This window comes from Myotis nattereri (assembly GCF_964212035.1).
Source record: "Myotis nattereri genome assembly, chromosome: 10".
NCBI classification, from domain to species: Eukaryota; Metazoa; Chordata; class Mammalia; order Chiroptera; family Vespertilionidae; genus Myotis; species Myotis nattereri.
Genome location: NC_138085.1, coordinates 53,233,642 through 53,258,366, shown reverse-complemented (window position 1 = coordinate 53,258,366; position 24,725 = coordinate 53,233,642). Strand labels below are relative to the sequence as shown.

The 24,725-nt window shown below is 39.7% G+C and overlaps 1 protein-coding gene across 1 annotated transcript; it reads left to right on the top strand.

Annotated features, from left to right (window-relative positions):
• The first annotated feature begins 1,604 nt into the window (after positions 1-1,604).
• CFAP36 (cilia and flagella associated protein 36) lies at positions 1,605-23,059 on the top strand. Its single transcript, XM_081101472.1, has 10 exons — positions 1,605-1,931; positions 6,397-6,461; positions 7,560-7,661; positions 14,980-15,094; positions 17,665-17,752; positions 19,381-19,432; positions 19,983-20,085; positions 21,914-22,053; positions 22,231-22,380; positions 22,894-23,059. The coding sequence occupies exons 1-10, from the start codon at positions 1,817-1,819 to the stop codon at positions 22,993-22,995; spliced, it is 1,032 nt and encodes a 343-aa protein (XP_080957598.1). The 5' UTR covers positions 1,605-1,816; the 3' UTR covers positions 22,996-23,059.
• Positions 23,060-24,725: the final 1,666 nt, after the last annotated feature.

Here is a 24,725-nt window from a genome sequence, read left to right as displayed (position 1 = left end):
GTCCAGAGAAATCCTGGGTGTGGCTATCAGCGGCTTCTTCCCGTGAGGAAGCACATGGCACCGTCCCAAAATGGAGGACCCAAGGCAAGATGGAGGGCGCACATGGCTCTGTCCCAAGATGGAGGACCCAAGGCAAGATGGAGGGCGCAGTCCTTGTCCGGCTCCTGCTGCTGCTGCTCGAACTCGCCACAAGGCAGGATGGCCCTCCCGCACAGCACCCGCAGCTGGCCTGCGGGCAGACTGGGACTCCAGCGCGTCTGGGCAGCACAGGCCCAGCAAACGGGGTGCGGCCGGTGGAGTGGCCCAGCTCCACTGCTGCCGCTGCTGCACTGGGCCCGGTCCGGGGGGCAGCGGGCGGGTGGAAGCCCGCACCAGGCTACCGCCGTGGGCCGGGGAGCCAATGCCCCCCCCCATGGGGCCCGGCGGTCGGCCCACGCAGGCCCCGGTCCCCCCGACCGGGCCCCAAGGGCCGCATGGACCCCCGGCCCCAGCGCGGGCAAGCGGGGAGCCCATCATGGGGGAAGGGAGGAAAGAGCCAGGCGGTGAGGCCTTCCGCTCCCATGACCTCCCCCCATGGTCGGTCGCCGCCCGGCCCCACCCCTCAGCCGGCCACCACGCAGCGGGTCGGACACTCGACCCGCTCAGGGGAGGCCAGGCCCTACGGCAGGCGCGGAGGGATTTCAGAGCCCAGTGGCCAGACTCCTCCTCCCGCACCGCTGGGAGAGGCGGGCGGCTCGCCTTTCAAAAACCATGTTCTAAAGAAACAAAGATTTTTATTTCAGCAATTTGTAGAAGGGAAAAATGGCACAGTACACCCACATCAGGGAGGGAGAAAAGAAAAACTGCACACTAATGATCACATTTATGCATCCATGTAAGATACTGTGTGTATACACAAGGGAAATAAAAATGGATTGAATGGTAGGTTATAGAATACTATGCAGCTATAAAAAAAGGATTTCATAGTTTTATATGAAATTGTGACCATATATTAAAATTTTTAAAAGTTCCGTAACTGTACATATATTATGTCTCTTCTAATGGAAATATATAATGTTTGAAGACATTCTGGGACCCCAAGCACCTTGACCATGAACACCCCTCTAATAGTTGATTTGATGTTGTTGGTTACTTAAACACTTACTTAAATGAATACCTTTGATTTTGCCCTTGAAAAGCTCCTAATTTTAGTTTTTTTTTTCTCTCTATGCATGAAAGGTTAAAGACTCGCTTGTTGCTACAAGAAGCAAAGACTGCAGAGCCAATCAGCAAGTCTTAGTGGTAAACAACCCTTTAATTACTAATGCTTCTGGGCCTGCACATTTGCAAATGGTTGGCTCTTAGTTGGGTTCAAAGCCCTTTCGGCTGGAGGCCGGGTCCCTGCAGGAACCCCACTACCTCCTTTCCAAGCCTCGGCTCCCACGCACCTCTTGGAAGAGGGAACCTGGAGAGTCCTGCTAGGGCCGCCAGCCAATGACTACACGTCTACTCTCAGCCCTAGCAACGCCGGACCAATGGGCGGAAGGCTATCTTGGATCCGCCACTGTTCTTTTCTAGCCAATAGGAAACGTTCTTCAATGCCCCTCTCTACAATGCGCAGGCTCCCCGCGAAGCTGGCTTCACTTCCGGACCGCTGCGGGGAGCGCTGGCGTTGCCATAGCGACCATTTTACGTTAACTAGTTCGTCGCTATCAACCAGGTGGCAGGGCCACTGCGGGGGCAATTCTTCACCCATCTGCTCTCAGCTCCCTGCGGTCGAAGGGCCTCAGCTGGCGCCGGGGGTCTGGCCGAATCCCGCGGCGCTCCGCCCGGCGGGATGGCTGCGGAGGAAGAGGACGAGGTAGAATGGGTGGTGGAGAGCATCGCGGGATTCCTGCGAGGCCCGGACTGGTCCATCCCCATCTTGGATTTTGTGGAGCAGAAATGTGAAGGTAAAACATTCGAGCCCGAACTGACCATCCGTTCTTGCCGCTCTCGCACCAGCAGTCGACAGGGAGGTGGTCCCCACAAACCATCTCCATCTCCCCGGTCTCCAAACTCTATCCGCCAGGTTGAGAGCTGGGCTTGTAGGCGGTTTCTCTGTCACTACGCCAGTGTTGTCTTTGACAGAACTGAAAACGGGACCGAGACTCTCCTCCCTCTGGGCCCAAGAACACGCATTAGACTTTAATCCCGGGTTTGGTCTCTCCCCGCATCCTGCACGTTTCTGGTCTGGGCAGATGCACTGCCGGGGGGGGGGGGGGCGAGGGGGGCTTCTTCCGCCACTTCCCCAGGGGCTTGGGGGCGGGGGTGGCGGGGGAAGAGGCGTCAGTTTGCCTCTGAGCTCCGTCTGATCCCCACAGTTGACCGTAAAGAGGGGCATGTGAATACTGCAGGCGCAGAACCGGTGATTCTGGTGGCCTGTATTCCCTTTACTGTATTGAGCTCTGGCTCGCGGCTATACCAAAAAGGGGTGGCGGTGGTGGGGGTTTCAAACCAATGAGGTACGTAAACGTGGCATACCGTTCCCTTTGAGGGCAGGTCACCCCCAGGTTCTGATCAGTTCCCACTTGGAGTTCTGCGTTCAGTCCTTGGAGACAAATTGGAGCCCATTAGGAACCAGAAACCTGTCATACAGATGAATGCCCGACTGTTATCCTGGTTGTTTAGCTGGGCAAGACTTTGATGGTAGTAATCCATTAGTCATTTGAACTTGTGTCTTATGTTGGAGGGATGAGACTTCTTTTGTGAGGTTCAGTGGGTTAGAGCTAGGCTCAGTGGGTACAAGCTACAGGGAAACGCATTTCTATGAGGGAAGTGCTTCATAAGGCAATGCATCCCAGGTACATTAGCCTTCCTCAGGAGGTGATGAGCTCCCCAGGCACTAGTGTTTGAATGGATCTGACAACAACCTCATGGGAAGGTTCCAGAGGGGGATTTCAACTACCAAATGGTTGGTTATCCTGGGTGCCCTTTGAAGAGTCCTTTCAAGCCTAAGATTCCATGAATGAGGTGGAGAGGAAGTTTAATATGACCACTGAATCTTTTCATCACCATAATAAAAATTCAAATAGCATTTATTACATATTGTTTTTACAGGTAATTTTTTAAAGAAATGAAAAATAACTTGCATTTGTGCTCTTTTAAAGAATTTAAAGTGGTGTTGAAACTGATAAAGCCTGTGGAATTCTGACGTCGTTTAGGAAATAAAGAAAATTTTGTCACCTTTTGCTTCCATTTACCCCACTGAGACCAAGTGCTGAAATGGAAAAAAAAATTCCAGCATTGTTCTTCTTTTTATCTCCCAAAATCTAAAGTGACTGTATCTCAGTAATAATGCACCCGATTGTGTGATCTTACAGGGAAACAGTAATCCTCAGTTTTATAAACAGGGAATGCAGTAATTTGGCTTCAGAATTAACATCCCAGTGACCCTTGAAATAATCATTATAGTTCACTGACTTTGGGTTGTCAGTGTGCTATTCTCCACATCAGATGTTTTAAAGATTAGTTTTGTACAACTTTGTGATATCAGCATTTATTTCGACGAACATTGACTGAGTGTCCTTGGGCCAGAAGCTGGGATAGAAAGATGAATAAGACACAGTTATTATGCTTAAGAAGTGGGGAAGACAGGCAAGTAAATGGGATTTAAATACAAAATGACAGGTGTTATAATAAAGGTAGGGATATGGTGCTGTATTATAAGGGTTCAGAGGAAGGTATCTAACCAGCCTAGGAGCTAGGAGCGGGTAGCAGGTCATGAAGTGTGTGCCACTTATAATGACTTGAAGAAGTTGGGACCAGGGAGGCCAGGTAAAGGCAAAAAGATCTAGGACTGGCTTGAGTAAAGGCATTAGATTCGAAGCACTGTATTTCGTGGTATTCCAAGTAATTGTATTATTAAGAGTGCAAAGATTGAGTGTTGGAGTGGTAGGAGATGAGGCTTGGGATCCAATCTTGGAGGGATTGGTCTCGCCTTCTAAGGATTTTGTACTTATTCTCTAAGCAAAGAGCAATCATTCAAGAGTCTTAAATAAAAAATTACAGAAGTTAGTTTTGTATTTTTGAAAGATGGGATGTTTGTGTGTAAATAAGTTTATTGTTTACAATTCTTGAATTTGCCCTGATTCCCTAATTAGATTGTTAGCTTTTTGAGGGAAAATATGTCTTTCTAATTTTCATTGTTTCACACATATGATCATTCAGTTAAGCAATTTGTTTTGGTTCTATTTAACATTATTGATTTATAGATAACAAAAATGGTCTAGTAACTTTTCAGTAAAATTTTAATCAGCAAAGGCCCAGTACTATAAAATATGGAGCCCGTTGTGAAAGGAATTATTGTTTAAAAATTGTTAACAATAATATTCCATTAAAAATTTATAAAGAAATTATTGCCTTATATTATTGATTGAAAAGTAGCAAATTAGTGTTTGTCTTATATAGGAATTAGATTTTAAGTAAGAAAAATAACTTGTTTACAGTTAGCACTATCTATATATATAATCTCTCTATATAAAAGACTAATATGCAAAGTGTCCCTGGGGGAGTTTGACTGGGAGACCTGGAGTTCGATTGCTTGCTTTGACATGTGCTGACCACCAGGAGGAAGTGGGGACCTTGGCGGGCGACCAGTGGTGACGGCGGGTCACTGAGGTGGCCCTGAGGGAGTGAGGGAAGGAGGAGGTGGGGAGGCGGGGAACCTGATTGGCTCCGATTGCCAGTCAGGCCTAGGGACCCTACCTGTGCACTAATTTTGTGCACCAGGCCTCTAGTGTGTATATAATGACTTGAAGAAGTTGGGACCAGGGAGGCCAGGTAAAGGTAAAAAGATCTAGGACTGACAGATACATACAGGGGTGGTCAAACGAATATAGGTTTACAGTTCATATGGAAAATAATACAATAATAAATAATAATATAGTAATAAACTCTGTTTCATATACTCACAACTGTAAACCTACTTTTGCCCATCCCTGTAGGATATCTATAATAATAAAAGCATAATGTGTTAATTAGACTGGACATCCTTCCTTCTGGACAAAGCTGCAACAGGCGGGGGCTGAGGCAGAGGCAGCAGAGGCCCCTGGCCGCAGCGGCAGTGGGTGCCAAGACCCTTGCACAAATTTCATGCATCGGGCTTCTAGGATCCTATCTAATAATAGACAAACATGGTAATTAACCATACCTCTGACACGCTTCCCATTGGCTAATCAGGGCGATATGCAAATTAACTGCCAACCAAGATGGCGGCCGGCAGCTAGGCAGCTGAAGCGAACAGGAGGCTTGCTTGCTCCAGTGATGGAGGAAGCCAAGGTTCCCCGCCTGCTGCCGCACAGCTCTGAATTGCACTCTAAGCAACTATGTTGCAATTATAGAAGCTAAACAAACCCCAGAAACCTGCTTTCAGCCAGCCGGGCCTCAGAGCTGGAGTTGCAACAGTGTTTCAATTATAGAAGCTAAACAAAGCCCAGATACCTGCTTTCAGCAGCCGAGGTCTCAGAGCTGGAGCCGAGCCTCAGAGCTAAAGCCGGCTCTCAGCTCCAGTGACAGCCATAGAAGGTAAATAAATCCCAGAATAAAAAAAAAAAAATTGAAAAAAAGGAGAGGTTGGGAGCTTCAGTCACCCGCCAGCCTGAAAACGGCCCTCAGCCCCTCACCCAGACTGGCCAGGCACCCCAGTGGGGACCCCCACTCTGAAGGGGGTGTGACCAGCTGCAAACAGCCATCAGCCCCTCACCCAGGCTGGCCAGGCACCCAAGCTGGACCCCTATCCTGATCCGGGACACCCTTCAGGGCAAACCAGCCGGCCCCCTCCCATGCACCAGGCCTCTATCCTATATAGTAAAAGGGTAATATGCAAACTGACCCTAACAGCAGAAGGACTGGGAATGACTGGTCACTATGACACACACTGACCACCAGGGAGCAGACGTTCAATGCAGGAGCTGCCCTCTGGTGGTCAGGGCACTCTCACATGGGAGGAGCTCTGCTCTGCCACAAGCCAGGCTGATGGCTGCCAGTACAGCAGTGGTGGTGGGAGCCTCTCCTGCCTCCTCAGCAGCGCTAAGGATGTCTGACTGCAACTTAGGTCTGCTCCCCACTGGCAAGTGGACATCCCCCGAGGGCTGCCGGGCTGCCAGCGGGATGTCTGATTGCCATCTTAGGCCCAATCCCCCGGAAGCAGTCCTAAGCCAGCAGGTGGTCACCCCCTGAGGGGTCCCAGACTGCAAGAGGGCACAGGCCGGGCTGAGGGACCCCCTTTCCCCAGTGTACCAGGCCTCTAGTGTATGTATAAGTATGTACTAGTAAGTACATATGCAAGTATCTATTTGTAAGATATAAGGAGTAGACTTTTATAGTAGCATTAATGATATCATTTATTTTTTATGCAATATTTTATCTTCAATTTAGTTTTTGATGATGAAGAAGAAAGCAAATTGACCTATACAGAGATTCATCAGGAATACAAAGAACTAGTAAGTACTTTTATTTATATTTTTTACTGATTTTTTAAAGGTAATTAGATTAATATTAATTTTAGCTCTTCTAAATTAAAAAATGGTGCCCCGGCTGGTTTGTCTCAGTGGATAGAGTGTCGGCTATATGGTCTTGAGTTTGATTCTTGTCAAAGGCATGTTATCTTGGAGGCAACCAATCAATGTGTCTCTCTCACATAGATATTTTTTTCTTTCTGTCTCTCCCCCTCCTTTCCACTCACCCTAAAAATCAATGGAAAAATATCCTGAGGTGAGGATTGAAAAAAATAAATACAATATGAATAACTAAATAAACTTAAAAAATAAATAAAAATATGGAATTGTCCATCCTAATTCTTTAAAAAATTCAGCCCTAACCGGTATGGCTCAGTGGATAGAGCATCAGCCTGTGGACTGAAGGGTCCTGGGTTCGATTCCAGTCAAGGGCATGTGCCTTGGTTGTGGGCACAACCCTAGTGGGAGGTGTGCAGGAGGCAGCTGATCGATGTTTCTCTCTCATCGATGTTTCTAACTCTCTATCCCTCTCCCTTCCACTCTGTAAAAAATCAATAAAATATATTTTTTTAAAAAAATTCAATCTATCCTAATAGTACTACTAGTTGCATCAGGCTCCAAGGGTTCTTTCAGCCTCTCATCCTTATGACTTCATATCTCTTCTACTCTATAATCTAAGGAATGGTTTAGGATGACTATGTAAAGGAACCTTGCATCTAATCTTTAAATTTTAAAGAGCTGATGCATCCTGGAAAGTGTTATTAACTTAGTCAGTTGTCTTGTGATTTTTAAAAATGACTCCTCTGGGTAGCAGAAGAGTTGTACCTCATCAAACTTCATAATCTTGACTTCAGTTATTTTCAGTAGAAGAAATAAAATTTCATTAGATACTCTGTGAAAATTTTTAATTTTTTATTGTTTGTTTTTTCAATGAAACATTGCCACTCTCATGTAGTATAATTTTATGTAGATTAATAATTGCAAACAAACATTTGATTATACTCTTAAACTCATACCTAACATGAAAACTGTCATTTTGAATTTTTCTATGTAAATTACAAAAGTTAAACTTCCTCTTTTTAGGTTGAAAAGCTGTTAGAAGGTTATCTCAAAGAAATTGGAATTAATGAAGATCAATTTCAAGAAGCATGCACTTCTCCTCTTGCAAAGACCCGGACATCACAGGTTTTTGCTTTCATGTTATTCCATAACTTATAGTTTTGAAAAAATGACCCAAAAAAGGGCTTCACTTAAATTTGCCATGTTTGATTGTCAAAGATTATTCTTTGATATTGTAGTAAGTCATCACATATGAGTTCTTTTTTGTAAATATCTTGAGAAATGATAATTTGAGGCATTAATGAACTGATGCAATTAAAAAAGATCTTTCTGAATTTAGAATAAAATAGATCACTGATAGTTTCGTAGTTGCTCCCTTTTTAATCTAGTGAATCCATAGAACACAGTTCCTGGGGCTTCCTTCTTTTGGAACTACTTTTATTATCTTATTAGTTCTGCAGTGCTGGGCTGAAGTAGGTATCATGTGAATTTGTAACTAATATTTATTGAGGGCTGATGTTTGTTGCTTGTTTTAGGCACTTGACATGTATTATTTTATTTAATTTTCCTGATATTCCTTAAGATATTTTACTTCCATTTAGAACTGAGAAAACAAATGCACAAATATATTAAACAACTAGTGCAAAGTCCACAGCTAAGTAGGTAGTTGAAGCAGGATACCAGCCCAGGCCCCCACCTGAGAGCCTCTTGCTCAGAGGCTGAGGATAGGGGTATATTACTCTTACCAAATAGCCTTCTTCTGAGAGAGTTGCTTTAGCTTCCCAGCATCTACCAAATGATAATTCCTTAGTGAGATGGTAATTAGGATTCTCTAGGATGTGACCCCAAATTATATTTTTAGCCTTCTTCTCCTGCTATAGTTCTCCAATACATTATGTACTACAGTCATTTCAGGCCACTTGCGCTTGTAAGTGACTTTGCTTATGCTATTCCTTTATTTGGAATATTTGGCTCCCACCTCCTCACCCCACCATCCTTTCCTTACCCAGAAAAATCCTCATCGTCAGGGCCTGGCTTAAATTTTCTTCTTTTAAGGCAGGTTTCCTGAACCTTCTAGTCTGACTAACACTCATTGTGCCTCACTGGGCACTTACATTTTTTGGTATTCTGTCTTTATTTATAGTTTCTTACAACCCTGTTTGCTTTACTAGATTGTAAGTCCTTTGAGCTGTTTAAAGTATCTTTGCATTCCCAGCATCTATCACAGGGATGAGAACTTAATTCCTAATAGGTAGTTCTTAATAAATTATTATTAACTTAAATTATCTCTTTATTGTGGCTTAGAAGAGCTTGTTTTAACTACTGTTTAGCACGTCCTGCTTCAGTTTTCTTTTGCACAACTTTTGCTCATTGAATGATCACCACTGATTCTAGAGATAGAAAATCTTTAATATCACATGACATTTAAAGAAATATTAAATGCTATTGATATAACAACACTAATGTAAGCAAACATGATTTTGTTGATTAATAATTATAAAAAACAAAAGTTGTTTTACAGTTCAGCAGTAGCTTTTGTTCTATATGCACTATAGTTTTAGTTTAAGGAATAATAATAGACACTATTTCCTTCTCCTTTTTGTGAAATAGGAAGAATTTGAAACTTATTAAGTAGTACTTAAATTTATTTATTTATTTATTTATTTATTAAATATATTTTATTGATTTTTTACAGAGAGGAAGGGAGGGAGACAGAGAGTTAGAAACATCAATGAGAGAGAAACATTGATCAGCTGCCTCCTGCACATCTACTGGGGATGTGCCCGCAACCCAGATACATGCCCTTGACCGGAATCGAACCCGGGACCTTTCAATCCACAGGCCGACGCTCTATCCACTGAGCCAAATCGGCTTCGGCTTAAATTTATTTTTAAGACATTGGTATTTGTTTGTATTTTCCTTATTTTTCTGGAATATTTCTTGAATAAAGATGTTCACAGTAATATTAGACACATCCATCTTTTGTTTTTGTTATCAGGGTAAGTTTAAATTATTTGAATGAAGGTGTCCAGAATTTTAAAATACTGCTTTAGATCAAGAGTAACACATATTTCTCATTTGTTCTATTATACAACAACTTTTGATTTATCTGGATTTGATTGGTACAAGGACTCAAGCCTTTTGACACAGACAGAACTTGATTTTAGTCATAAATTTTTCATTTAGTAGCTCTAAGACCTCAGACAAAAGTTGTTTTAGTTTTCTTTTCTTATCCAATCTGATTATAAATTTCCATACCCATAAAATATGGATAATATCTACTTTGAAAGATTTTTGTGAAATTTCAGAGGCAATGTTCATAAAGCATTTAGCACAATACCTGACATATATAAGGTGGTGTATATGGAAGCGCCTCTTAATTATCTGTGGCTATTTTGGTGGTTGATTAGCACTGTGTTAATCAGGCCAGGGTCATGGGTTCAATCCCCATGTGGACTAGTTAACTTTCTTCTCTTTTGGGGCAAACTCTTAGCACCAGATACTGAATATCAACATGATTGAATCAGCTAAGTTTGTCACTGTTATCAGAAAAATAGCTCAAAGTATGTTACATATTGCTTTGCAGCAATCATATAATCTTTTAAAAAAATTTTATTTATTGTAGAGAGAGAGGGAGGGAGGGAGAGAGAGAGAAAGAGAAACATGGATTTGTTGTTCTATTTGTGCAGTCATTGTGCAGTCATTCTTGCCCTGATTTGATATCAAACCTGCAACCTTAATGTATTGGGAGGATGCTCTAATCAACTGAGCTACTCAGCCAGAGCAATCATATAATCTTCATACATAAGATAAGAAGGTAATTCCATTATGTTAATGGGGGGCCTAAGAATGAATTCAAGAAACCAATTGCTTGCCCTGGATAATTTTAGGAGGTAATTTTTATTTTGTTTTGGTTTGCTTAATTTGATTTTGATTTTTAAATCAGTTGCCAGTTCCCATTGTATTGTATTGCTAAAGCCAACTTGAAAGATTCTTTTTACCTGGTTTGGTTATTATTAGACCTAAACCACTAGTCCTGGAATACTCTGTGTATTAAAGTCAGCAGGAGTGGTAAGGGGACTAATGACCCTAATGAAATGAAGAACTCTAGTTAAAAAAAAAAAGACTTTTTAAGAGCATGTTTTTTTTTGTTTGTTTTTTTTTTACTTTTTTTATTATTTTTTTTAATTAAATCTTTATTGTTCAGATTATTACATTTGTTCCTCTTTTTTCCCCCCATAACTCCCCTCCTCCCAGTTCCCGCCCCACCCTCCGCCCTCACTCCCCACCCACGGTCCTCATCCATAGGTGCACGATTTTTATTCAATCTCTTCCCTCACCCCCAACCCTTCCCCCTACTCCCAAGAATAGTCAGTCCATTCCCTTTCTATGTCCCTGATTCTATTATAATCACCAGTTCATTCTGTTCATCGGATTATTTATTCACTTGATTCTTAGATTCACTTGTTGATAGATGCATATTTGTTGTTCATAATTTGTATCTTTACCTTTTTCTTCCTCTTCCTCTTCTTAAAGGATATCTTTCAGCATTTCATATAATCCTGGTTTGGTGGTGATGAACTCCTTTAGCTTTTCCTTATCTGTGAAGCTCTTTATCTGACCTTCAATTCTGAATGATAACTTTGCTGGATAAAGTAATCTTGGTTGTAGGTTCTTGGTATTCATCACTTTGAATATTTCTTGCCACTCCCTTCTGGCCTGCAAAGTTTCTGTTGAGAAATCAGCTGACAGTCGTATGGGTATTCCCTTGTAGGTAACTGAGTTTCTTTCTCTTGCTGTTTTTAAGATTCTCTCTTTATCTTTTGCTCATGGCATTTTAATTATGATGTGTCTTGGTGTGGTCCTCTTTGGATTCCTTTTGTTTGGGGTTCTCCGCGCTTCTTGGACCTGTAAGTCCATTTCTTTCACCAGGTGAGGGAAGTTTTCTGTCATTATTTCTTCAAATAGGTTTTCAATATCTTGCTCTCTCTCATCTTCTGGCACCCCTATAATTCTGATGTTGGTACGCCTGAAGCTGTCCCAGAGGCTCCTTACACTATCCTCGCATTTTTGGATTCTTTTTTCATTTTGCTTTTCCGGTTGGGTGTTTTTTGCTTCCTCGCATTTCAAATCATTGACTTGATTCTTGCGCTCCTCTGTTCTGCTGTCGGGAGTCTGTATAATATTCTTTATTTCAGTCAGTGTATGCTTAATTTCTAGTTGGTTCCCCAATATAACATCGAGGGTCTCATTAGTTTTCTTGTAGATCTCATTAAGTTTATCGGCGGCTTCTAAACAGTTCTTGAGAGACCTTAAAAGTGTGGTTCTGAACTCTAGATCTTCCATTGACAATTTTGTCCTGTTTCTTTGTCTCCGCATTTTGTTATGCTTCCTTGGTGCACCCCCTAGTGGTCTTTGTTCGTGGTCTTATAGTTAAACCTTGATTGTTGTAGCTAATACCAGGGAGGGTTTGACCTCCAGGCCAAGTGGCTATGAGAATCAGCTGTGTCAGCAGTGAGAGAACTTCTGTCCTCTAGGGAGGTGCTAATCTGGCATTTGCCTGAGGCTATCCGGCAAATGCCTCTGTGCAGGGCTTGGGCGGGGCGGGTCACACAGGATCAACAGGGTGGGCCTGAGAGAGCAGTTATGGCGGCTCTCAGTCCTGTCCCCAGGGGCTCTGCCTCTCTGAGACCCAGCACCCGCTGCAAACCTCGGAGAGAAAGCTGCACTCGCTCTGACGGAAGCCAGGCAGTCCTGCTTCTCCCGTTTGAGTCTGGGTCCTTAAAGACTCGCCTGCATCTGGAGCTCAGAGTCTGCGACTCCCTCCCGATTGAAAACGCCAACCGTGCCCTCCGCCGCCAGCCCGCTCCGCGCGCACTCTGCACCTCAGAATTTGACTTCAGCACTGCGCCTCCTCTGAGTGTCCGTATGCGTTTCTCTTTCCTCCTAGTTGTAGGACTTCCACTCAGCCAGCGTTCCAGTGGTTCTGGGTGATGTCCGTTCCGTCTTTTAGTTTCACTTTTGAAGTAGTTGTTCAAAGCAGCAAACTCCGGCGTTAACCTATGCCCGCCATCTTGGTTCTCCAAGAGCATGTTTTTGTGTTATATATGTGTGGTTTCTATAATAAAAATGCTTATGACTTAGATTATCTTTCTAAATAGTTTAGAAAATTATGGCAGTGTAATAAATACAGAGATATTATTTCACTTGTCTTCAGTAATATTACTAATTATGTGCTATTTTCCAATTGAAATAGACAAAAGTGGCTTCCTTCATTGCTTGTGATTTTTTTTGGTGAGAATTGATATCAATGTATTGCCCAAACCAGGGACTTCTATATGGCAAAAGGCAAACTATTTTTTGCTTTCGTTTTTGTTTATTCACCTGATTTTCTTGACATTTATAAGAAAGACATTAATGTTATATTATATTATTATTAATATACTATTATTACATTAATATATTAACATACTATTATTACATTAATATTTATAATACTAGTAATTTGGGAAAATTATGCTTCTCCCTCAATAACTTGGGTCATTGAAAAGATTACATATGTGGTGTACCTTTCTTTTCCTAAAAATACACACAGGATAATTAAAAATATTTTGTGTAAGACTTTAAAAAATTAATAGACTTTCTTAGAGCAGTTTTAAGTTTACCTAAAATTGAGCTGATAGTAGAGGCTTTTGATGTCAAGGCCTCATTTTTTTACCAATGTACCAGTAGCTCTCAGACTTTAATATTATAAGAATTATCTGGGGAGATACATGGGCACCCATCCTTCAGAAATTTAGATTCATTATGTTTAGGGGAGGGTTTAGGAATATGCACTTAAGCCCTCCTTCCTGTATTCTTAAAACACACTTTGAGAAGCCATGCATTATGCTTTTAAGTATCAACTCAAACTGACTTGCTAAAAGGAGCTCTAGTTGACACATTGCCCTCAGTAGCGGTGCCCTCCAAGTGTTTGTTAGTGATGAGGTTAAAGTATCTGATATTACTAATAAGAAGTCTAGGAAGCCCCAGAACAAAGTTACGTAGTGCCATAATGCCATAAAGAGGCCCTGGTAGACATCACTAATCTATCAGAGGCTGCCCACAATTACTGGGCTCTGGGCTGCAACTTTCAAACACAGATGAAGCCTATTTGCCATCTCTGCCCTGAGCCTTTCCAATAGTGTTATTTAATTTAAGGGAAAAGAAACATTTTTTCCTATAGTTGACTCTATAATTGTCACAGAGAGCTACATTTGCACTTTATTTTGCTCTACTGGGGGAGTCTAGAATGTGAGCTGATTGTTGTGGGAAGGGCTCCTTCCTCTTTGTTTAGAGCTCTTTGATGGCGCTTTTGTTAAGGTGTCTGACCTTGCAGGTGAACAATAATAGCACACCCTTCATTGCCTCTCCACAATTTTGTGTGATTAGCTTTTCCACAGTATCATATAAAACTTGAAATAAGATTTTAGTAAGATGGATCACATCTGAGTGTTTTCGTTTGGGTTTTTATGCATTTCAAATTTTATTCTACTTCTTATTGGTTAGCTTGGGAATTGTTTTGTTCTTTGATATAACGGTAGTTTTCTGTAGTTAAGGAAATGTTAATTTGGGTATTGTGGGGGTAGACATCTTTATTTATTTTCTTCTGATTTGTTATACTTCAGTTTTAGCCAGAAAAGGATTTTACATCTTAATTTCTTTCTTTTTTTTTTCTTTTTTTTTTTTTTAATAAATGTGACTCTTTTTTTTTTTTTTTAAAATATATTTTATTGATTTTTTACAGAGAGGAAGGGAGAGAGATAGAGAGTTAGAAACATCGATGAGAGAGAAACATCGATCAGCTGCCTCCTGCACATCCCCCACTGGGGATATGCCCGCAACCCAGGTACATGCCCTTGACCGGAATCGAACCCGGGACCCTTCAGTCCGCAGGCCGACGCTCTATCCACTGAGCCAAACCGGTTTCGGCACATCTTAATTTCTAATTCTACCTCTTTCATGACACTTTCTACATATAGGACAATTACAATTGCATTCTCACATTACTAATAACATATTACACTTACTTGTCAGATTCCATTTTTTGGGATTTACTTTTATTTAAATGAGTATTTTTTATTAATTAAGGGATCATATTGTAGTTAACGATTTATCATTAAACAGTACATTTCAAGTGACAGAATATAACCAAATAGGTTATTTAGGCAGAAAAACAAATTCAGATGCTGTTTTTATGTGTAAAAAAACAATGTACATACTTTAATTAATAAATACTTTATTGCTAAAAAATGCTAACATCATCTGAGCCTTTAGCGAGTTGTAATCTTTGTGTAGGTAGGTCTTGCCTCAATGTTGATGAAAATGCATTGTCTAAGAAGTGCAATAAATAAATGCATGTAGTTTTAAAATGTCAATTTAACTTACAGATTTCTTTCCACAGGCCATTTTGCAACCCGTGTTGGCCGCAGAAGATTTTACTATCTTTAAAGCAATGATGGTCCAGAAAAACATTGAAATGCAGCTGCAAGCCATTCGAATAATTCAAGAGAGAAATGGTAAAATGTTGACTTTAGAAATCTAAGTGCTAAATGCACTTTTTTTTTTTGCAATTTTGACTATGCTGATTCTAACATGTAGCTGCCTTTATATTTACTCCAAGTCTTAAATGTAGCTGCGTTTATATTTATATTTATTCCAAGTTTGAAAGTCTATGGCCGACTTAAGAGATTCAAGAGTGTAAACTTCCTGATCAGTGCATGTTTTACATTTCAAATGCAGACCAGAATTTGATGGAAGGATGATTTAGGTTTCAGAGAGCTTGATTTTTCTGTCCAGCCAAAGAGTTTATGAAATTCAGTATTTTTGAGTGATCACAGTTGTAGTTACAGATGAGAGAATGTGACTACCCTTCCTCTGGTTTATCATTGTTAGGACATTAGGAAACCAATGTAGAAACAGTTTCTAACCCTAGCTGGTTGGGCTCAGTGGATAGGATGTTGGACAGAGGACTGAAGGGTCCCAGGTTCAATTCTGGTCAAGGGTGCACACCTCGGTTGCAGGCTCAATCCCCAACCCTGATCGGGGCACTTGTGGGCTTAAAGCATTGGAAGCCATTGGAGAGTTTGTAGAAATACATATGTCCCTCAGTTTCTGATTCAGTAAGTCTGGAGTAGGGCCTAAAACTTTGCATTTTTAACAAGTTCCCAGATGATGTTAAAGCTCCTGGTCTTGGGACCACACTGAGGACTACTGTTGTAGGGCATAACCTGACCTTAATAACCTATGTGTTCCTTTGCTCAATAGATTGCCACTGATATTCTTTACCATGCCTATGTACTTTTTAATGGGTTGGCAGCAGTACCTTTTCTTTGTTTCTCAAAGGCATGAGAGCTACAGGTCAGTTATACTATATGCTTCTAAGGGTCTGGAACATGCAACCATAGAGTTTCTCTTGTTGCAGGGAAAACAATAGAATGTTGCAGGGCCCTTGTGGATTCTCCTCTCATTTGTCTCATGTGAGTAGAGACTCAATCCCTTAGAACAGTGATTTTCAACTGGTGTGCCGCAAGAATTGAAAAAACATGCAATACCTGACTATTTAGTCAGGGGCACTGACCTCTTTTCTCTTAGATTGACAGACAAAAACATGACAACAGCCAACAGAATAATAGCCATCCATGTGAATGAATCAAAATTATACCTACTTTTTTGTCGGATCAGCAAAAAATATATTTTTTTGGTATGCTGCAGAATTTTAATAACTTAGATCCAGGATTGAGGACCTTAGAGCAATGTTGATTTTATTCAAATCTGTAGACCATTTGAAAATTGTATTTGTGGTGAGAAAAATCCAAAAGCTCTCTGGATTCTTTGTTGTAGCTTTTCAAAGAATTTTGGGGAAATGCAAATCAGAGCATTATTTTGATGGTTTTGAAGAATTGCATACTGCTATATTATTCTTTCCTTTGTTCTTTTTATTTTCCTTACAAAGTGTATTAGGAGAATACTAATTGTATATCTTTTGATTTAGCAAAAATGCATTTAAGATTAATGGATTATATAGATGTTAGTTTTCTGATTGTGATACTGTACTGTAGTTTTGCAAGATGTTACCATTGGGAGAAACTGGGTAAAGAGTACATAGCATCACTTTGTATTATTTCTTGCAACCATGTGTGAAACTGTAATTATCTCAAAATAAAAAGTTTAATTAAAAATGCACTTAAACAACAAGGGGATTAGTATAATAAAGCTACTTTAATTTAGATTAGATCCAAAAGCCCATTGTCATATGTGGACAGAAAAATAGAAAGTAAAAATTTGAGACATGCTGCTAATGTTATGAGAATGTAATTATAGATATGAACAGAACACTTATTACCAGCCTACCTGCTTATTAAGAAGATATAGGTAATAAAGTAAATTAAATCAATACTTAAAATTACTTGCTATAAATTATGTTTTGCCTTGGGCTGCAGTTGATACTGCCCTGGTTTATAGTTATTAGCCCAATATTTGCATAGAAGCTTCAAGGGCAGAGATTGTTTTATTCATCTTTATATTACCCCTAAGTGCTTAGCACCAGGCTTTTTTTTGCATGTAGTAAGCAGGGCCTCTTTCAATAGCATTTGTTGTAATATGATTGAAGAGTATTAACATGCTATTTTAATTAACAAAGTACTTTATAGTTTATTTGTAAACTCTTTTCCCTTTTGAGGGATACTTTTGAGAGCATGCTTTCATTAGTAGGAACCTACTGAGTTCAATGCTATACCCTCTGCTAGTTGTGATTATAAAAGAAAATAGCTTAAATTAATTTTTACTACCATATATAATAATTATTACTTTTAATAAGCAATACAAATGAGAGGCATTTCTAGGTAAAATTGTGTGTGTTTTTTTTGGGGGGGGTGGGGTGGGGGCCGGGTGATGGTGGTTGGGAACTGCTGATTACCTGAAAGGAGAAAAAGTAAAAAAGACCATAGTTAAAAAGATAATAGTTTAGAACCTTTTTAAAAGTGATAGATATTAATAAATTATTTGTACTTCTTGATGAACTAGGATAGTGAGAAATAAATGTTTTCAGTTGAGTTGATGTTCTTCCATGTGGTCTGGTTTTGAACAGGTGTATTACCTGACTGCTTAACAGATGGTTCTGATGTGGTCAGTGATCTTGAACAGGAAGAGATGAAAATCCTGAGGGAAGTTCTTAGGTATCCTTCTTTAATTATTTTTTGAGTGAATCACTAGAATTTTGTAATATGACTTGTATATATGCTTTTCACCCCCAAAATATTATGAACTAGTAAAATATCTACATTTTCTACTGAAGACCATGAAAATGACTTGTCATTTTATTTTGTTTATAACTATGTATATATTACATATCTTAATGGACAGAAAAAATTATTTTCAGATGATTCATACCAGATCAACACAAATGGGAGTGTCTTCTACGTCCATGGTGGGAATAGGAGGCTAAATTGGAACACGATGCAGTAGATCCATGCCTGGAAAGGGGTGTAGTGGCCTGAGCTGACCAGGAAACTCCATGCCTTTTGGATCTTAGTATCAGAGGTGGCTCAAGCCATGTGTCTCACAGTAGGAGGCTGGACATCCAGACTCCAGAGACCAAATAGCTGAATGAGTGGCAGGTAACTTGCAAGGGGAAGAGGACAGTGGGAGTTGCCTATCCAGATGACTGTCTTTCCCCTCTCTTCCTTGCCCAAGTTACATGATTCTCAACCAAATGCTGGACACAGAGTGTGCAGTTCACTAAAGGGGCATTTTTCCCCACCTTGGGCCTGTTGTCTCTGACCCCATGGGAAGTTTGGAGTGGCAATTTTAGCACCTAATTTTTAAATCTGTGAGAAATATATAGCAAAAGCCTGCATCCATTGTGTCACCTGTAGAAAGGAAGGGCTCTAACCACAAATCTTCTAACATCCTGTTGTACCCCGACCTACTCACCTTGTCCCCAACTCTAAAGCAGAAGGGAAGAGAGGCTGGTGATGGTAAGGAGCTCTAAGACTCACTGCTTAATTTCAGAGGATTTGGGTGGCTGTGGGGAGGGAGGCAGGTGTGTGAGTGAACCCAGCCTTTTCCTGCCAGAGCCTACATTCCACGGCAGGGGCAAAGGGGAGCCCGAGATAATAGAGAATGCTTTGAGTTTATAGTGTTGAAGAGATAAGGATGTTTGGTGTTAGGTTTAGAAGACTGGTGAAGTTTTGACTTACCCTGGTTGCCTCTGTTGGTTGATTGGCAGTCTGAAAACTGATCAACATTGTACTTTTAAATGTTATTTTCTAAGGGTGTGTACTACTGTATAAGTAGTAAAGCTCAGTTATGAACACGTAAGAGAGTTGATGGCTATTTTCCTAAATCAGACTGGCCCAGCAGTTTATAAAAACTGTGAAGGCTTTGGCATAATGGTATTAGGAAAGCTTTGTGATAGCTCAGGTGCCACTGGGAAGAGTAGAATGAGGGGAGAAGTGGATTTTATCAAGAGGGCTATAACTAAAGAGAATATTAATGGGATTTTGCATTCAAATTTGGGTTTAGAGTTTTAAACTTGTTGATCTTTCTTTATCAAGAGGTCATTGACATTTCCAGAAGAAATGGGCATGCCTGTATTTTATATTACTAACTCTATGCTGTATAAGCGTACATATATCTTTCTCAGTTGATGTAAACTGATTTAAGCAAAGCTTAATTATTTTCATTTTTGTTTCCAAAATTCCTTGCACATATTATAAGCTTAGGTTAGCATGTTGCTTGTTGAATATTTTTTCTTTGACAAAAAAAGAAAATTTACTTTTCTACCTTATTTTACATATCTCAGAAAGTCAAAAGAAGAATATGACCAGGAGGAAGAAAGGAAGAGAAAAAAGCAGGTGCCTACAGAATATATTAATATAATAGAAGTATTTTATTATTGTTAACCTAGTTTTTGTTGTTAAAATTTAAGCTTATGTGGGACTACACACATTCCTAAAAGTCCTCATATTATCTTGGCAATTCTAAGCATTTATACTTAACTTTATCATTTTATAATTAATCCAACAACCTACCTTTAAATTTCCAAGAAAGACTACATTATTAACTCCAAAACACTGTAATGCCATTTATATTTTGGGGGATTTTTTTTTAAAATTCCCCTTAATTTTATGAATAAAAGATTAAGAAAAATATTTTACTTCCCCATTCTCCTTGATTTCTTCAGTTTTGAAATATCATTGATGTTTCTATCTCTTCCTCTCTCTGAAATAAATAAAAACTTATTTTCAAAAAGTGGAGGATATAAATTACTGGAAAAATCTTAGAAACTTTGGAAAAACAGAACAGTAATTTTTTTAAAAAACTAATGCCTTTGGATTTTTTAAGTAGTGAATTAGTAAAAATTAATCTAAAATGTTTTTTTAATTGTATAATGAATTCCTGAAGTTATCAGAGGCTAAAACAGAAGAATCCACGGCGAATGCTGATGAAACTGCAAAAATGAGTAATTCCCAGGGGGATGGTGAACGTGATGCACACCCACCCTTAGGTAAGCTTGATGTGTCACTAAACTTTCTCTAATAATATGAATACATAAACATTGTAAAGAGTGTGCAACTTTCTTTGACATACTTAACCTTCTCAAACCCTGGGACGGAGTGTTGAATGGCCATTGGTATTTAAAGTTCTTTGTGAATTTAGCTAAAGAGATTGCTGGTAGGAAATACCCATCTGACAGAAACGGTATAGTTCCCAAATTTCTAAGTGAAACCTGGAACCCAGAGCAGTAAGCCACCGGCCTTTGGTACCACAGCTCTAGCATCTAAAATGTATTCACATAACATTTGGTATTCTCACCCTTGACCACAGTTATGTGGTAAGTAAGAAGCTAAAGTTGGAATGATAATATTATTTTCCAATTGAATTAAAGCACATCTTGAAAATAAGAGGTAGCTAATTTATCCAGATGTTTAGTCAGAAACTGTTGTTGAAAGCAAAATCACTGAGATTCTGTGTGGGAAATGTTAGCAGATGAAATTGTTGAACATGTAGTAAATCCACTTTCAATATGCTCTGATTTCCTTTATATGAAAACAAGTAATTCTGAAATAGAAATTGAATAATGATCATTTCAGTTCATTTTATCATGGATTTCTGTTTTAAAGAAATATCCTTTTCTCAATTAAAAAATAAAAACATAACTCTGTCAGGTAGATATTGTGATATTGCCTTCTTTTTTTAAAAGGAAATTAGGTGACTTGTCCAAAATCACTAAACTATTAAATGGTTAAGCTGTGGTTTACCCTGCTTGGTCTTCTGACTTCAAATCTTGTGTTCTTTTACACTTCAGTTTAAAAGAACTTTTATAATTGGATAATATGGGTTTGATATTTACCCGTGTGGTTTCCCTCTGACCCTCTGGGCTCTGAGGTCTTGCAGTTCTCTACAGCTCAGATCCCTGATTTTACCATTCTCCAGGCGTCCTCTGTCCTTCCCAGCTTCGAATTGTCTCACCAGCTGTGTCTACTTCGCCAATTTGGGGTGGATGTTATTCGCTTTAGTTTAGTTTTAGGATTGCTCGTTCTATCTACCCGGACAAGGCTCGGGACACATCCATCTATTCCGCCGCCATATTGTCTCTCTTAAAATCTTTACATTTTGTTAATGTGTTGGTAGGTTTATAGTTATCCTCAATATGTATTACAAACAAAATTTATTGATATTATTGGTATTTACTCTTCTGCTACAAAAAATTATAGCTTTACATTAACAGTTCTGAAAATATAGGTTCACTAACTGTTTTTATCCACGAGCAAAAGTTTGGAATTTTAGTACTGTTTATTTGGCTTATGTGGCAATCTTGTATTACATTATAGTGGAGTTCTAATTTTTAGATGAGAATTTTATCTTTTTGTAGCTGTAGTATCAAACAGCAGGAATTTGGTATTAAAATGTCATCGTTTGTAAGAAACTGGTCTTTGAGGACAGAGACCATGTTTATTGTTCTTACCCAGTGCCTGGTACAGTATAGGCCAGCCGTGGGCGAACTACGGCCCGCGGGCCGGATCCGGCCCGTTTGAAATGAATAAAACTATTGAAAAAAAAGACCGTACCCTTTTATGTAATGATGTTTACTTTGAATTTATATTAGTTCACACAAACACTCCATCCATGCTTTTGTTCCGGCCCTCCAGTCCAGTTTAAGAACCCATTGTGGCTCTCGAGTCAAAAGGTTTGCCCACCCCTAGTATAGGCACTGAATCAATGCATGTTGATTGAGTGTGAGAAAAAAACAAGTGTTATTAACACTAGCTCATTTTGCTGAACCTAGTCTAATACTTAATATAATATTCTGCTTGGTCTCTATCTATTGCCAGAAGCGAAAGTGCATTTTGCTAATTCATCAGTGGAACCTTTGGCAGGAAAGCTGGAAATGTTGCCTGAAACATCTTCCCTCCCACAAAAAGGCCTGAAGATTCCTGGCTTTGAATATGCAAGCACTGAAGGGCCAATAGCAGTAAGTAACATTACTTTTTAAGAACTATGAACAAAATGACAAAGTACTAGGAGCAAGCAATGTAAACAGTCATATACTTTTGTTATCTTGAACTCAAACTTCTAATTGAATCAATCAGATAGCTTTGCCATTTACTATATGAACTTGAATTTAAAATAGTTCCTTTTTTTGGCCCAGAATTTATCAACACTTGGAACAGAAGAGCTGCGGCAACGGGAGCACTATCTCAAGCAGAAGAGAGATAAGTTGATGTCCATGAGAAAGGATATGAAGACTAAGCAGATGCAAAATACAGAACAGAAGGGAAAACCTGCTGGGGAGGTAGAGGTATGGCTGATCTTAGTTTGTCAAAACTAGTAAATCTAGAGGTGGAATTCTCAATATCAGATAATGTGGAAGAAAGCCTTACTAATCAACGTTGCTTGTAGACCCATTTATATTAACCTCCCTGCTAGTGTAGAGCCTTCTCTTTTTTAGGAAGTAGGATGGTTATGTAATGAGGATTTTGTGAGGTAGAAATGATAGCAGTTTCATTATACAGTCCTTATTTCTTTACTTGCCCTATTCTGAGTGCGTAAGGGTCAGCAGTCTATTTCACCGGAGCCTTTTGACATATTTTACCATAGAGCAGCATCAGTATCCTAGCCACCACCTTTAAGAGGCTTCTCCAAGAAGAGATTTTATAAGGAAGAGATTTATGGAATTCAGTCCATGTGTGACTTTTAAAAAAATTTCACTAAAAATGCTCTTTGTTCAAGGCAGTATGTTGGGAATTTTCGACAAATGAACCCATCTTATACTGTAGCCAACTTTTTTCTTTTTCTTTTCTTTTTATTTAAGGAAATGACAGAGAAACCAGAAATGACAGCAGAGGAGATGCAAACATTACTAAAGAGGAGATTGCTTGCAGAGAAACTTAAAGAAGAAGTTATTAATAAGTAAATTTAAAATCAATTTAGCAAAACAGAAATTGAAATTTTCTTAAAAATAAATTATTTAATCCTTACACTGAACCTGTTAGTTTCAAATACGTATGTTTATAAACACAGATTCAAACTCATTATTACTGTTTTATTGAACAGTTAAGGTAAAGGGCGGTTGGAGAAGACAGCTACTTATGCTGAGCAGTTTAATATAAATTTTTGAATAATATTTCTTAGAGAGAGGGTATAGAAAACTAGTTGATAGTGTGTTAATTCACTCAAACTTGGTTACCTATTGTTTCTGCACTGTGCTAAGCACTAAGGATACAGTAGTTAACTAGATTCATAGAGTCTCTGCCTTTATGGGGCTAGTGAAGGCCTAGAGAGCAATGTTAGAAGGAAAAAGTGCAGTGGTGTAAGCAGGGCTTGCCATGCCTTTTTGGGAAAGCAATGTTTAAGATGATTGGAAGGCTAATTGCAGGGAGAAAGCGGGGGAGACCCACTCAGGTCCTGCAACAGGAAGTAATAAAGCACATACTAAGGAGCTGTCGGAATGGTTGGAGTACACATAGAATGGAGAGGGTTAACATGAAGTTGGAGATAGGTGGGACACTGATTTGCAGGTCCTTGTAGACGTGAGGATTTTAATCTTATGGCACTGGGAGGTCTCTGAAAAGTTTTAAAGCAGAGAAGTTACGTGATCATAATGTTCATTTTAAAAAAGATGTGTGGCTGCTGTGTGGATACTATTGGGTGAGTCTGGTGTTAGTGTAGCTGTGGGTGTACCAGATTTAAGGTAATTCAGTGATAAGAGTAGTTATCTTGTACAGTGTTAAGATAGAGTTTAGCATCTTGCATTTGAGGCAGGAGCAAACAGGACTTGGAAAATAGATGAGGTGGTGTGTGTGTGTGTCTTAAAAATACTCACTCTTTCTAGAAAAGCTACTATTAAAACAGATAACAGGAACAATCAGTTGAGCCCATGAAGGGGAATGCTGTCATGAGTGTAGATCTTTTGTATGTGAAGGGATCCTTGATGGTTTTAGTAGTCTTTTAGCTTAAAGATAACCAGAATACAGGTGCTCCTTTACTTCAATGGGGTTACATCCTGATACCCTGATTGAAAATATGGTAAGTTGAAAATGTGTTTACTATATCTAACCTACTGAGCATCATAGCCTAGTCCTGCTTACCTGTGTTCAGAACACTTACACTACAATTGGGCAATTATCTTAAGTTTCATGTTAAGAGTATTGCTTTCCTCTGCTTCTCACCAGAAGCATGAGACACAGATGGGCATTTTTATTTTATTTTTTACACAGTGGAAGAGGGAAAGACAGAAACATCGATGAGAGAAACACATTGATTGGTTGCCTCCTGCATGCACCTGACCAGGGCCCGGGCCAGGGAGGAGCCTGCAACCAAGGTATGTGCCCTTGACCAGAATCGAATCCCAGACCCTTTGGTCGGCAGGCTGATACTCTATCCACTGAGCCACACCGGGTAGGGCCAGATGGGTGTTTTATACACCTTATGGGATGTGAAAACATAAAATACAGTACCCAAAAAACACTGGCAACACAGTACAGTGTAGTATTGTTTATCCTCGTGATCTCATGGTTTGCTGGGCAACATCATGGGACTATATGCCTACCTGTGACTAGCCTGGGAAAAGATAGAAATTCAAAATTTGAGGTATGGTTTGTACTGAATGCTTATCACTTCTGCACCATCATAAAGTAAAAGTTG

Bases quoted from the DNA above. Each gene is read 5' to 3' on its own strand.
- CFAP36 (XM_081101472.1), top strand. From the start codon at position 1,817: ATGGCTGCGGAGGAAGAGGACGAGGTAGAATGGGTGGTGGAGAGCATC. The intron at 19,433-19,982 runs GTGCCTACAGAA...GAATTCCTGAAG, and splicing joins AAAGGAAGAGAAAAAAGCAG to TTATCAGAGGCTAAAACAGA. The intron at 22,381-22,893 runs GTATGGCTGATC...TTTTTATTTAAG, and splicing joins AACCTGCTGGGGAGGTAGAG to GAAATGACAGAGAAACCAGA.